The following is a 15,216-nucleotide window of genomic DNA, read 5'->3' on the forward strand; positions in this document are numbered from 1 at the left end:
TCTCAAAAATCAAATGTTTGCCCTAGTACTTTTAAGTCCTACTACATAACCTTATGGTAATCCAAAGATGGTGTGGTACCGGCAAAGCCTCAGTACATCAGAAGGACACACAAATATTCTTAGGCTTCGACAATACTGAACAAAGTCTTTAGATTATTTCTCTTAATGTTCTTCCTCCCCCACTCACAATTACTTAGCCTAGGAAGGAAAAGAGATTCTCAGTTAAGAGTTGTTGGCAAGTCTAAACAGTGTATTAAAAAGAAATAGGATAGAACAAGACTAATAAAATCAAGCAAAGGTGGATCTACTTTAACTAAACATCAGGCATTACTTTTATTTATGGAGAAAAATGTCAAAAGTTAGAATGAAAATTATGCATAGTTTTACATAAATTGTTAAGGAAATACTGTCAACATCATTTTATCTGAGAATCATTTGCATCCTGCTGTACCTTGTGCTAGAAATCAAAGGAACATTTTTGTGACGAGAAAGATATAAACCATTCACTAGAAAATAATCTATTTGGGATTATTTGGAGAGAAAAAGTCCATCAACAGAGTATGTCTTCCTAGTATTTCACCATGATCATCCCAACCACATAACGATTAGATGAAAATATCACTTATCACCCAGAACAGGCGGCAGAGAGCCTTCTCTTAGAAAGGACACGTCAAAAAAATGAAAGATGAGAAAAAGGACAGGTTCTACTCCCTAAGGAAACAAAGAGACAGGACTACATTTGAACAGAAAGGTCATTGCCAAAAGCCAATAGCCAATAAAGGTTGATAGGTAAAAAAGAGATTCTGATTTTGGAATTCAAGTGCATAAAAATGATGTAAAATCCTTAAACAAGGAAAAGACACACCACTATTTCAATGGTAGGAGTTTTCAGAACTGCCTCAGTAATCAGAATGAAAATATAAGGATAATCCAAAACCAGTTCCACAATCCACTGGAATTCTAATAGTCCTTGTGACTTTATTTACCTCTATCTGGGAGGCATTAGCCTACATCACACAACACAGTGGCTGCTCTTCTGGTGATGGTTATGGAAGAGTTTAGAAATGAGTCTCAGCCTTCATTATTTCCAACTGACAAATCTTACTAAGAGCAACTAATGAATCAATCAGCAAATGAGAAACACGGGAGACGTTAAAAAAAAAAAAGATTTGAAAACCTCAAGATTAAACTTTCCAAGAATATCATTTGTCGAGCCTTAAGTCATTCAGTGACATAAAGGGCCTAAAAGACATGATGTTTCCCCTAGATGTATTTCCCTTCCCCTTTGACAATAATTCTACAACAAGTATTCTAATTTAATATACCCATATTTTTTTTTAAATGAAAAAAGCCTGAGGGAGATGAGATATTAACCTTTAGTTCTGATAGGTTTCAAACCCTCCTGACCAGGTTTTAGGATGAGGTGAGAACAGTGGCAGAGAGATAAAGGACAAAAAGAAGAGATGAACAAAACTGCTACTTCTCACCTCCCTCCAGGGTTCATTCAGAAAAATGTATTAAAGGTCATGAGCAATCTGTGAAATAGGAAATAAAACTTTCTGATAAGGAAAGCTGCTCAATATTGGGATGGGCTGAATCTCTTTCCTAGATACTCTTGTTAAGTATGAATTTTTATCTGAATGACTTCTAATCCCTCCTAGTAATTCCAGAATCTAAATATATATAATTTAGGGACAGACAATATATTCTGGATTTTGTGTAACTCTCAATGAATTTAGCAATGTGACTACAGGCAATTACCTTAACAATTCCATCTATTAAATGTTATCTTGCATTACTTAAAAGTATTTGTATAGAAGTAAACAAAGCTTAAAGAACTGCATATGAAAATACTATATAATATTAAATTCTTCTTTTTCTTGACAGGGTTTGTCTTCAGTATTGGGAGAGTTTCAAATCCCCTAGACTAAATGCATGTTCTCCACTTTCATCAATGCTTTTCTTCATAAAGTTATAATTTCATTTTGCTATACCCTTGAAATTTAAAAAAAGTCTGATAAAGTGTAAAAAGCTAAGGGTATGTGATTTTCAATATTATAAACCTAAAAATACTTCAATTTTTAAATTTTATAAGTTTATTTTGCCTACTCTTAATCCAAATCTATTTTGACCTTCTTTTCTACTGCTTACCCCCCAAACCACTAAAAGGCACAGCAGTGATCATGAATGGTGAGTGAGTCAGGCCATAAGATTGCTTCCTCAGTACGGATACTCTAGGCCATGTTGAATTGAGGGTGGAGAATGAATAGCGTGGTTTTCCTTATCCTGTGAAACTCAGGGGGGATGCAAAATGAGCAAAGTCATCTTAAAGGTGTTTCCTTTCCATTTAGCTTATAAATAAAACAGAGTTTAAGTGTGAGAACAGCAGAGCAGAACAAAGAGGCCTCCAATTTGTTGTGGGCTTTTGCAAGCATGGCATGAAGCTGCTAAAGGCTAGATATTTCAGAGCATGTACTGTACTCCAAACCTACCACTCCCTAACAGCTTCAGCTTCGTGCCATCCACAATCCTAGTGATAAAGGAAAAGGTGTTGAAGTAAGGAAACCAATAATATCCAAAGTTGTCTGCTTTTAAAATAGCTTTTAAAGTATCTGTCTATCTGCCCCATACAAAGTCATTCCCATAATCTAGGCAGAAATGGGAGTATGTTGGCATGGCCAACAAAAACTACGAACATATAGTAAAAAGGCAATGCAGATTATGTAACATGTAATTACAGTTAGGCTTAACAAACATGAACTTCAAGTGGTGTATTTTTCCAATGCTAAAAAGCAAGGCCTTTAAAATTCCATTATCTTAGGATGTTTTTAAATGATTACTTTAAATGTGATTATTTCCTAAACCACACAAGAGTAAAATAGAGCATTTATTGATGGAATAACAAAAGTGCTTTTCTTAAATATTCTTCAAAATACATTTGTACAACTTACAATAATATATCCAAAATAACTGTATATACAAAACATTACCTAGTTTTAATGTATGTGCTTTTTTCCCCAAAAATTACAAAGTAACTTCTTTTTTTTTTGGCAAAGTTCAACCTTAACAGAGGTGACAATTTTAAAGGTTGGTTTAAGAAAATAGAACCTGAGGGAAATTGACACGCAAGAGTCAATGACAAGCAAGAGATTTGGAGGAATATTTTTAGTTTGTTAAATTAAAAATGTTTTTTAGAGTGATACTTTTCACATTACAAAAATAAACCAAAATGAAGAAAAGGTCACTGTAAAATGATGGAAAAAGGATCTGTAGATTTGCTTTTAGTATTTCAAATAGCCAACAATGCATGTCAGAAAATGAATGCAAGATCACAACAGTCTTGTATTTACTTTGTATTTGAAGAAGATAGTGAAATAAGTGGCCACATTCTATTTTCTTTTAATTGCTGTTAATATGGTTGATCTGATTGGCTCTTCGATGAATTTCATCCAAGAAGTTCTCCAGTTGTTCTATTAGCATTCGTTTTTTAAACCTGTATGAAAAAATAAATAGTACTCTCAATTACTTTTTAATGAATAGTATATATCAGTATAATTTTTTTAAGAAAGGAGAGAAAATTTTGGGAAGATTTTTCAAAGTGAAATGAAAATAGAAAAATCAATACTGTGACAATATAAAATATGTTGAAAGATTAGCAAATTATTATCCTAGTACAGTATTATAGTTTGTCCCTAAAACACTCTAGGGCTAAACAATGGGAAAGAGGTTGTTCCTTCCACAACCGAAAAGAAAAAGGAAAAAACAAACAAAAAAACAAAAAACTAATATATTCAAAATATATTCAAGGGCTGCAAACACTCTAGTGAAATTTGGGCTCCCCAAGCAAATACTTCAATAGCTTCTTCTCATGCTCTTTGTAAGCTGAATATTGAAAGGAATGTGAACAAAGTATGAATATAATCTCCCACAAAATGGAAGAAGAAATGAAAATTGGTCAGCAGCATTTAAAAACCATGGTATTCTATTACAATTTGAGAGCTAGCAAATCAAGGATAGACATCTATAATACAGAGTATAGCAAGCAGTTAAAGTTCAAGTAACAACTTTTAAAGATTTTCAGTAACAAATATGGACAGACTAAAATTGCATCTGTATACGTAACTGCTGATGGTTTTAAGAATATCCCAAGACACTGGACATTTTATTCCTACTTCCTTGCTACTTAGAAGCTAATATAAATAGCCACAATAATACTACACAACTCTCTAAAAGGTGGCAGAAGTGAAGTATAGATACCGGGGATATAAATTCCTAATGAGGTTTTAGCTGACAGAATGTTACCATAAAGAGCATAATAGGTTAAATACTCAAAATTACATGAAAAGTTATAGCCTTATCTTGATCCTGCAAACTGGCTTATGCTCTAGCCACTCCAAAAGTACAAAAAGAAAAGAAAACCAGAAACAAAAAACCAACTTTATCTAAAATCTTCATGTGTAGCATAGAAGAGACAGGGGGACAAAGTATAAGTGTGTTTACATTTAGAAGGTGGGATGTGATAAGCCCCAAGTTTTCTTATAATACTAAAATCCCCAAAATCTTGAAGGGAAAATAAAAAATGTTTTTAAACTCATACAACTATGTTTTCCAGTTAATTGCACTTCTTAATTACCATTTATAACCTTTATCCACCTTCTTTACACAGTGATCCCTCGGTATCCATGGGGGATTTATTCTAGGCCTCCCTATGAACACTAAAATCCACGAATGCTCAAGTCCCTTGTATAAAATGGCCCAATATTTGCATGTAACCTATGTACATTCTCCCATATGCTCTAAATAATCTCTACATTATTTATAATACAGTGTAAATACGATATGAATTAGACTGATTTAGAAAATGACAAGAAAAAAAAAGCCTGTACATATTCAATACAGATACAACCATCCATTTCCCCGCCTCCAAATACTTTCAATCTGTGGTTGCTTGAATCCAATGAATGTGGAACCCAGGGATACAGAGGGCCAATGTACTAATGATCCTGGGCTACTGAAACAATCAGAATAAGGCCCACTTGTCCAATTCTTGTCTCCTTAATTACGTTTTCCCATGTAAAAATAAATGACACTCAAGTACGTTATTTTTAGTCACCAATATTAATGTATAAAGGAGAAAAATTAAAGGTTATAAAATATTAATGTAAAGATATCAAAAAGCTACAGAGAAGAATAACAAGAATTCTCCAAGTATCCAGTAATTTGTAGGGAGAAAAGGTCCATAATTCCTGAAGAATGTATGTGTGGCTGTTTTCTAAGTGAATTTCTTTCAATAAACTAAAAAAGAATAAGAATTTATTTATATGTTGGTATGCCATATACATTTATAAACAATACAAGTGCAAAACGGATACTATTAAAATACTGCCTATATAAACTGTGGACTCATTTCATCACCATTTCATTATATGCAATAGTTTATTTACCTTGATGCTTCTTTAATGACATTTTGTAAAAATATTAGTCTTGTTTGTAAACTGCCTTGCACATGCTTCAGTAAAGTGAAGATTCTTTCATATTCTTAAAGCAAAAGAAGCAAAAAGAAAAATTAAGTGCCTTTCATTTGTATTCTTATTCAATATTCTTCTTTTGCAGTTTATTAAGATATACTGAGATAAAAACATTCTACATAAAAATTGCACCACTCATTAGATATTTTATATTTTAACATATATGTAGAAGTAAGTACACAGCAACAAAGATAAAACAACTAATCAAACCCTGCTTTGTAAGTAAAAGTTCCTATTAAGGTATCAAACATAAAGCTTAAAAGGATGAGTAAATAGCTTTATGGTAGTATCACTAAAAAATAAGAACAAGTGGCCTTTACAAAACTCCATCCTTACAGTTTAAAATTCTAACAGCTAACATGGGGGTAACTGGGAAGTGGGGGTAAAAACCAGACAGGTTAAGAGTGTTATTTCAGTTTAAAGTTTTCATATGAAACTCTGCAAGGGCTATAAACGTCTGAACTCCAAGGACTGATTTGTCCCCATTTCTGGACCACCCAGGTCATTGTACTACCCCAGGGCAAGTGATCTGTTAACATCCTCTAAATGAATGCCAATAATACTGAACTTTTTCCCACGAAGTTCTTTTGTGTTCATATACCAGAGAGCTTTCATAACTTTAGTTTTTCGGCCTAAACATATCCTATAATATCACAGTTTAACTACTAAACATAGTGGTAGGCACTATGACAAGAACTTTACAGACATGAAGTCATTTAATTTTCACTATATCTCTTGTGAGCTAGCTGCTATATTAAAATTCCATCGTTGGTCAGAAGAATATTCAAGACTATGGGTTCCTGTCAATTTATCTGTACAGTGTTGCTCTGCTCTCAGTCCCTGCTGCCTACCACCATACCTAGTACCTTGGAAATAGAAGATATTTGGTGTTGGTCAGATGAATAAAGGATCTTAACTGAGATGTTGTTCAAGACAGATCTAGAATCATATGTATTCTTTTACTACAGTTACTTGACTTTTTTCTTTTTTTTTTTTTTTTGCTTTTTGAGCACATACAGAAATCAGATCTGAGGTTCGTCTCTTATTATACATACTTCTTCCTGGCTTTCGGATCTCTTTCATTATTTGTGCTTTTAGTTCAGTATTGACCTCTTCATGGCTTCTGCAATGCATCAATTTCTTTCCTTTGTTGAGTGAAGATGCTGGTATGTTCTCTTCAGCACATTGTTCTTTATCTCTTGGCTCCTCATGATTTTCTAAAAATCCACCAACAGTGAGGTCATTGGTTCCTAAATGGTCATGACCAAGAGCCTCCGTATGATTGGTTGGCCGTTCCAGTAAACTGGCTGGAGAAGATGCTGAAAATTCCGTATCCATAGCATTTGGTGTAATGTCTGATGAAAGTTGGTCTGCAACATGATTTTCAACCACATCATGTATTATCGAATCATTAGTGGTTTCTGAAACTAAAAACAAAGATATGGGGAAAAAATTATGGGATCCAGTCTCAAAGCATACAGTAAATAAAGCTACAAAAGAACATTACTACAGCAAGTCAACTGTTTTCCTTGACTAATGCAAGTTAACAAATAATGTGATATAGTTTTTAAGCATTGCCAAAGATACGGTAGATTTCAATGTGACACATACACAGTATTTACAAAATATTTACAATTTTTACCCTTAGAGGAAAAAATAAAGCCAATTTCAAGTAGTTTTTAGTTTTCTGGTTTATTCTATAGCAATTTTATTGAAACAAGTAGGTTCTTGATACTTCAATGAAATATCTATGATCAAAATTATCACGGTCATCTATCTCTACCTTAGAGAGCCCTAACTCACACATATACCTTATACATCTGGTATCATTTAGAGGCAAAAGTAAACACTGGGTAGTTTTTACTTTCCACTTATACTTCTGCCTTTAACTGTTCCAAATTCTGCAGGGAACATACCACCAAACAGGTAATGTTTTACAGTATACCCTTCTAACTAGAGAATCTAGTCATCATTTATTTACCAGTGCAGAGCAACCTGGTGCCCACTTCAGCTCATTAGACTACTAAAACTGAAAGCTCGCAAGCCTTCCTCTTAACACCAGATTATTAGACTTGCCCCACAGAAAGCAGCTGAATTTTAAGTTCTCTGATTGCTCACCAACCTCCAGGATCCCAGCTGAATTCATCTCTACTGTCCTCATTTCCTGTCCAAACTATAAACTTAGTTTACTCATATTCCCCTATACACTCATTTCCACAAATCCCCCAAATTCCTGACTCTCTCCTAAATTCGATTCCATGATTTGCAAACTCCTCTTTACTGAATATTCTCTACAACAACTTATGCTTTAACTGAAACCCAGCTCTCCTGTATGGAGACTGCTCTCCTTTCCAGACCAAAAGTAGAAATTGCTTTCTCTTGCACAATCTCCATAGGCATAAAAGGACATGGAGTCACTGATTCCTTCACTTCCTAGTGCTATTGCAAAATTACTCCCTTGCACTCTTGTGAGACTCAACCACGCCATTCACGCTGTCTCTCCTTATCACTATCTTAGGCCAATCTCCAGGGTACAAGCCTGTAAGACACTGTTGTCTCTGGCACCCAGTTCATAGCCTTCCTTCTGTTGTGCTGAGCCCCTATCAACTCCAGTGGGGATGGCACCAAGTTCAAGAAGCCAAAGAAGAGACTCAGAGCCAGCAAACAAGACAAGGCGTTTTGTTGGGGGCTACATAAAGGGGAGCAAGCCCAGTGGTGGCAAGCTAGGCAGGAGAAGCACCTTACATACAGTCCAATGGTGGTGGGCTGGACAGGATAACTGCACGGCCCAGTGGCAGCAGGCTGGGCAGAAAAATGGCAACTGCTTGCAAAAAGTATACAGTTTATATCGTATTTTCACTTAGCACTCTTCCCCCCAACAACCTCCACCTGGCAACCTTCATTTAACCCAAAACAAAGGGCCTCAATCCCCTGTCTGGCCTGCATTCACTTCACAATGGGTTAGGGGCACAGATGTTCCTTATAGATAGGGAATGGCTCTTTGGGTTAGCCACCCTATTCCCTAGCTCAGAACTCCCAACCGCATGCAGGTGTTGTCTGCAAGCAGGGTCATTCTCAAGGTATGCTTCAGTTATTGCTATCAAGCACATCTGCCATGCACATTCCACCCCCAAAGCCCTTCTGACTTCATTCTTGGTTCTTACTACTACTCGAAGTCTGGTGTGTGGACAAGCAGCAGTAGCACCAACAGAGAGCTTGCTAGAAATGCTCATCTGCCTCAGACTGAATAAATGAGAATCTGCAGTTTAACTAGACCTCCCAGGTGATTCACATGCATATTCAAGTCTGAAAAGTGCTGTGGTGACTTCAGTGTTTAAGCAGATCACCTGTTAAGAACCTGGCCTCCCCATTCCCCAGCTTCTCTCTAAAGAACTTACACTTACACCTTCGCCTTTCACATCCAGACAAATTCAGAGATGGAGGAGTATCATCTTCACAGTACTCCCGCTACTGCTCCTTAACTCAGCCAGACTTTGACTCTAGCAATTCCTCTACTTTCTTCCTCCTATTAACCATATCCCTTCTAAGTAGCCAATTCTGTATCAGGCTTATATCCCTGTAAGTAAAAGTGATATATCACTTTTACTAATGTCTCAATTTCTCTTATTCTACTGTCTTCCCATAACATCTGCCAAGCAAAATCCCATCTCTTGACTCACTATCTGCTTGCCCCAGACTTGCATTTGGAATCATGAGCGCTGCTGGAGAAATAGGGCCCAGCTCTACAGAGTGGTCACAATCACCATCTCTACTTGGATCCCAGGCACTGTCTAGCAAACTTATCACAATCTTTTCTCTCTCTCTCCCACAGAGATTGTTAAACTCCCTCACTCTCTTCAAACCTCTGACTTTCCCAATATCCCCTTCCGTCTCAGCAGTATACTTCACCTTCTACCTCACAGAGCTCGGAAGAAAAGCAAAGCCATGATTAAGAGACTTCCTTTACCTTCCTCTAACTAAATTGCACACACCCTCGCCCCACTTCCCCCCACATTCAGTGTCAATGGAGGGAGCATTCTTTCATCTGTGCTCTAGACCATTCCCTCTTGCGTTCTCAGTAATTTTGTGCTGAGTATGCCTTTTCTCATTTTCATTTTCAACCTCTCCCTCTTTACTGGTTCCATCACCAGCACTGAAACATGCTCAAGCATCTTTGATATTAAAAACAAAGAAAAATCACCATTTTCAAAACCCTGTGAACTCTTCCAGATACCATGCTCTTTTCCCATCTTCCTTTTACAACTAAACTTAACTGGTCGTTTATACTCATAGCCATTGTTTCCATTTTCTCACCTCTCACTCCTCCCATAACCCCTTGTTAGGCTCTGCCCCTTTACGCCACAGAAATTGCTCTTGCTAAGATCGCCAAAGACCACAGAATCTTTCCATTTCTCTTGATTGAACTGTTTTGTTTTTTTTTTTTTTAAAGTATTTGGGACAACTACCCACTCAATTATCTTGCCCTTTAGCTTCCATGACATTAAATTCTCCCCTATTTTCTCCTAGCTCTAAAATTCTTCCTTCTCAATCTCCTTTTCTGCTTTCTCCTCTTAACTTTGGCACTTTCGAGGTTCTGTTCTGAGCGTTTTTTCTTCTTTTTGCCTTGGTGAGATTTTATTCAGTGCAATAGGCAGTAACCTGCCTCTCATACTACCCCTCTAGCCTAATCCTCTTCTCCTGAGCCCAAACTCAATATTCATCTTCTAACTTAGGATCTCCACTTGATGACCTAATATGCACTTCTAAACTAAACTCATTTATCATTTCTTCTTCCACCCACCCAGTGCCTCTCAAGACATACGTCTGACTCCTCCCCTGCTCTGGTCCCAACATCCGACCAGTAACCAAGTCCTTCAGTGGTATGTCCAGGTATTTCTCAAATACATATTCTTCTTGAAACCCCACTGTCAGGTCAGCAGCATCTGTTCCCCGGGTTTCCCAACTGATTCCTGTGCATGCACAATTATTTAATAACATCAAATATACAGTCAGTGTCCATACTCTCCAACATGTTTTCTGTTTGTGGAAAAGTTTGATTTTGTTTGATTCTGAGTACAGTTAAGGCCTATACATTGCAACTGGCTTATATATCTCTTAAACTACATTTGAATCTGTAAAATCCTTCCGTACCCCTTTTATTTTTCTGGAAAAAATATTTTTTTTCCAGGAAAAAAACCCAACAGATTTTTTGTCCTGTAGAGTTTTCTACAATCTGGATTTTACTAATGGTATCCCACATGTTTCTCTGTCCCCTGTATTTCCTATAAATTGGTTTGATTACATTGATGTTCAATTTTGGTGTTTGGTTTTTTTTTTTTTTTGGGTAAGACAACTTCAAAGGCAGTATTGGATACTTCCATCAGGAGTCATATAATATTTTGTTTCCCTTCAGTTAACATGCTGTAAGTATGACTATATATAATTGATAAGTCCATTAATTCATTAGGGTTTCCCTACATTCATTCTTGCTCCTCTCTGATAATAGTCCACACACATTACAGTCAACCTGGTCTTCATAAAATGCTAATCAGATTAGGTCACCATCATTTTAAAGCCTTTCGGTGGACTCTCACTGTCCTTAGAATAAAGTTGAAAATAGCTTCCAAGACCTTCCATAATCTGGCTTCTATCTTTCAGTTCTCACCTTACCTCATTCCCAACACCCTTGCTATACTGGAATTCTTTAAATTCCCTTAATGTCTTTCTCTTTATGCCTCTGCACATACTATTGTTCTAGCATAAGCAAACGGCACAGCTTTTGGCTTAAGCATTAACTTCTTCAGTTAAGTGCCTTGACTTCATTGACTTAAATCCTCTTGCCAAATGCTTCCAGAATATACTTGACATCTTTTTTGTAACATTCAACATACTTCCAATATCTGTTCAATGACTGACCTTCCTTGCTGATTATAAATGAGGGCAGAGATCACTCCTGTCTTCAGTGGTATACCTCAAAGCACAGCATTATCCAAAACAGCATACATATTTAATAATTAGTTGATTTCAACTGAAATTGAAAACCATCTTTCTGTGGATAGTGATAATGCTCCTTTCGAAAGTATTATTTTGAAAGATTTGCAAATGTATGTTAGAACATAATAGCTAATAAAGCATCATAAATAAGAAATGTTCAAATGTTCATTAAAAAGACATACAAAAATGATCACATGCTCATTTAAACAAATTTTCTATACATTCATTCGCTCATTGTACTACTAATCAATTTCCTTCTATAATCTATAACAAAAATCTCTTCCTTGAAAAGGAACCAAAAGGCAGCAAATAATGTTTAAGAAAAAAACAATTCTTACTTTTATGAAGAGGAAGAGGTTTAATAAGATCTGGCTGTGCTTGAGTTGTAGGTGCAGGTGGTCCTTTTCCCCCAATATGATTGTTTACAACAGGATTCTGCTGTCTGCCTCTTAGTAGTGGAGACATACACCGACGTCTTTTAGGGATCCCTTGCATATTTGGTTCTCCGGGTCGTTTATGTTTATTTTGAGGTCCAGCCACAAATTCATCTGCTTCATCTATCATCATACCCTTTAGCAAAAAAGAATACAACTTTCTTGAATTTACAAACAACGTTTAAATGGCACAACCAGTATCAATTCCAATGAAGGTAACTATATTCTGTTCATATTTATTAGATACTCTACCAGGAAAATAGCTTCAGCTTACTTCAGTTAAATTAAGAACTATAAAACTGACAGTGCCTACCATAAACAAATTACATAATAGAACATTTCAAAATTACCTTCTTATCCAGCTTAAAGGGGTTGCCAAATGTATGCAACCTTCGTGGCTGATCAGGATCAAGTTCTCTTAGTGGAGAAGGTACTTGCTTGAGGTATTCCTGGTAGTTCCCCATTTGTGCTATAGGAACACTGTGCACTTGATCTTTCAAAAAGAATACAACAGCAAAAAAAGTTAACCTCCAATTAGTTCTCAAATAATGTTTCCTTATATATGAATGCTACCTAGTGTTATTCTAGACAGTCTTCTTTACCAACATATTCTAAATTTGTTTGGTGCAATTATAACCACTGCGACTAAATATTTTAAAATAAAATTTAAAATACTGATCTCATCATCTAAACAAAACAAAAACTGCCATTAATTTCACACATACATACATTGCCATTAATTCCACACATACAGAAAGTATGTGTGGCCAGGCGCAGTGGCTCATGCCTGTAATCCCAGCACTTCGGGAGGCTGAGGCAGACATCCGGATCACTTGAGGTAAGGAATGAGACCAGCCTGGCAAACATGGCAAAATCCCATCTCTACTAAAAATACAAAAATTAACGGGGCATGGTGGCATGTGCCTGTAATCCCAGCTACTAGGGAGGCTAAGGAGGAGAATTGCTTGAACCCAGGATGCGGAGGTTGCAGTGAGCCGAGATCACACCACTGCACTACTCCAGCCTGGGCGACAGAGCAAGGCTCTGACTCAAAAAAAAAAAAAAAGTATGTGTGATCTTACCGTGAAAGATGTATCTCTTCTCTTCTGCGCTATTCCAAATAAACAGAATTTAATTATAGTAGAATTTGTAGAAAATGGAAGTACAGTATGGTAAAAAAAAAAAAAAAGTCACATAGCTAACTCTTTTATATAAAATTATTGTTAGAACTCTTAAATCAGAGGTGGCAAACGTTTAAAGTCTCATCTGACTTGATTTATAGTAGGTGCCATGGATAAAGGTGAAGAAGGAATTATCAGAACATGTCATGAAACTGGCCATCCAGAGTTAAACCATCAGATACTGGTATTATCTCAAGAAAATGATTGAGATAAGAAAAATCACTTATTTTAAGTATACAGTTTGATAAGTGGGTGTGTGTGTGTGTGTGCGCGGCGCGCGCATGAATGCATGAGAAAAGCTATAAAAGGAAACTAAACTGTTAAGAAAGGTTGTTACCTCTAAGGAAGAGAATTTGGGGCAACAGTGATGGTAGGAAGAAAGGTAGAGAATCAGGGATGATTCACCTTTTACTTCATTTGTTTGAACTTACAATAAGAATGTTATAGTACTGTAATAATTCTTTGAAATTTACATCACCATGCTATGCTTTTTCAGACTATAAAGAAAAAAAATTAAAAATGCCAGTATTGAAACTATGATCTAACCTTCGTCCTGTCCTTTCAGAAATCTGCGAGTGCTCTTCAAAAGATTAGATCTCATTCTTGTTAAGTGATCCAAAAGATTTCGTCTTGGTATGTCATAAGCATTTCTAAATGTCTGTGGCTTCAAATCCTATTAAACAACATTCGAGGACAAAATTTATTGTCAAACATAGAATTACAAGAGACTAAAATCTCTAGCCTGCAGCATAGGTTTGGAAATAAGATATATAAACTAGTTAGCTTAAAAAAAATAAAGACATATGATATAATCTTAATGTACCGGTTCAGGGCCAAAAGATGAAAATTTGGTAGTGAGCTCAACCAAACAATCTCAATTCACCATCTAACTCTAAAGATTTTATTATATATTCTGGATAAAAGAAGTAAACTCATTTAAGTAAAAATCAATCTCCAAATTTTAAAAACTGAAGTTTTTTAAAAAACAGCTTTGATGTGTAATTTATATACCATAAAATCACCTATTTTAAGTATATAGTTTGATGAATGTTAGTAAATTTATAGTTGTGAAACCATCATCATAATCCATTTCCACCATCCCCAAGTTCGTTGTACCCACTTGCAGTCAATCACTATTCCTATCCCCAGGCAACCACGTGACTTGCTTTCTTTCTATGCTCCATTTTATAAATGGAATTTTGCAACGTCTAATCTTTTGTACTTGGCTTCTTTCAATTAGCATGATGTTTTTGAGATTCATTGACATTATTCATGTATCAGTAGTTTGTTCCTTTTTATTCCAGAGTAGTAGTCTATTATATGGACACACCACATCTTCTTTATCTATTCACCAGCTGATGGGCACTTGGACTGTTACAAGTTTTTGGCTATTATGAAAAATGCTGCTATGAATTGGCATGCTAAGCCTACAAGTAGAATGACTGATTGTACAGCAAATTTATGTTTACACTTCTTAAGAAAATATCAACTATTTTCTATCAGTAATGTTAGGAGGGTTGCTCCACATTCTCATCAATCCCTGTATTTTTTGTCTTTTAAATTTTATTCATTCTAGCAGTTATGAAGTAGTATCTCGTTATGGTTTTAATTTGCATTTCCCTAACGGCTGATAAGGCTGAGTGTTACTTCATGTTCTTATTTGTATTTGCATATTTTCTTTGGTGAAATGTCTGTTCAAGTATTTTGCCCATGTTTGTCCTTTTATTATTGAGTTATATGAATTCTTTATATATTTTGATACAAGTCCTTTATTTGATATGTGCTTTTCTCCCAAGCTGTAGCTTCCCTCTTCATTTTTAATGTTTCTTTTAAAGAGCAAAGTTTATTTTTTATTTTAATGAAATTCAATTTATCAACATTTTTGCTATGTGCTTTTAGAAATCTTTGCTAACTCAACATCACAAAGATTTTTTCCTATGTTTTCTTCTAGAAGTTTATAGTTTTTGTTCTTACATTTAAGATCATGACCACTTCAAATAATATGAGGTAATGGTCAAATTCATTATTTTGCATATGGATATCCAATTGTCCATTTGTTTAAAAGACTGTCTTCTTATC

At 35.6% G+C, this 15,216-nt stretch overlaps 1 protein-coding gene across 4 annotated transcripts in view; it reads right to left on the reverse strand.

Moving 5' to 3' along the window:
• The window catches only part of INTS6 (integrator complex subunit 6), a 98,573-nt gene that overhangs the window by 12,113 nt on the left and 71,244 nt on the right, over positions 1-15,216 (reverse strand). For 2 of the 4 annotated variants that reach the window (XM_055096806.2, XM_014347433.4), the window contains 6 exons: positions 13,684-13,810; positions 12,307-12,449; positions 11,861-12,092; positions 6,584-6,955; positions 5,445-5,538; positions 3,351-3,493 (listed from right to left, as the gene is read on the reverse strand). In XM_055096806.2, the coding sequence (XP_054952781.2) occupies positions 3,400-3,493; positions 5,445-5,538; positions 6,584-6,955; positions 11,861-12,092; positions 12,307-12,449; positions 13,684-13,810 (1,062 nt within the window). In that variant the 3' untranslated portion in view covers positions 3,351-3,399. Of the gene's footprint in view, positions 1-303; positions 3,494-5,444; positions 5,539-6,583; positions 6,956-11,860; positions 12,093-12,306; positions 12,450-13,683; positions 13,811-15,216 lie in introns of those variants that run through there. The other 2 variants (XM_063595774.1, XM_034936744.3) reach the window with 1 other exon arrangement.

The sequence above is a fragment of the Pan paniscus genome, chromosome 14 (assembly GCF_029289425.2).
Source record: "Pan paniscus chromosome 14, NHGRI_mPanPan1-v2.0_pri, whole genome shotgun sequence".
NCBI lineage: Eukaryota > Metazoa > Chordata > Mammalia > Primates > Hominidae > Pan > Pan paniscus.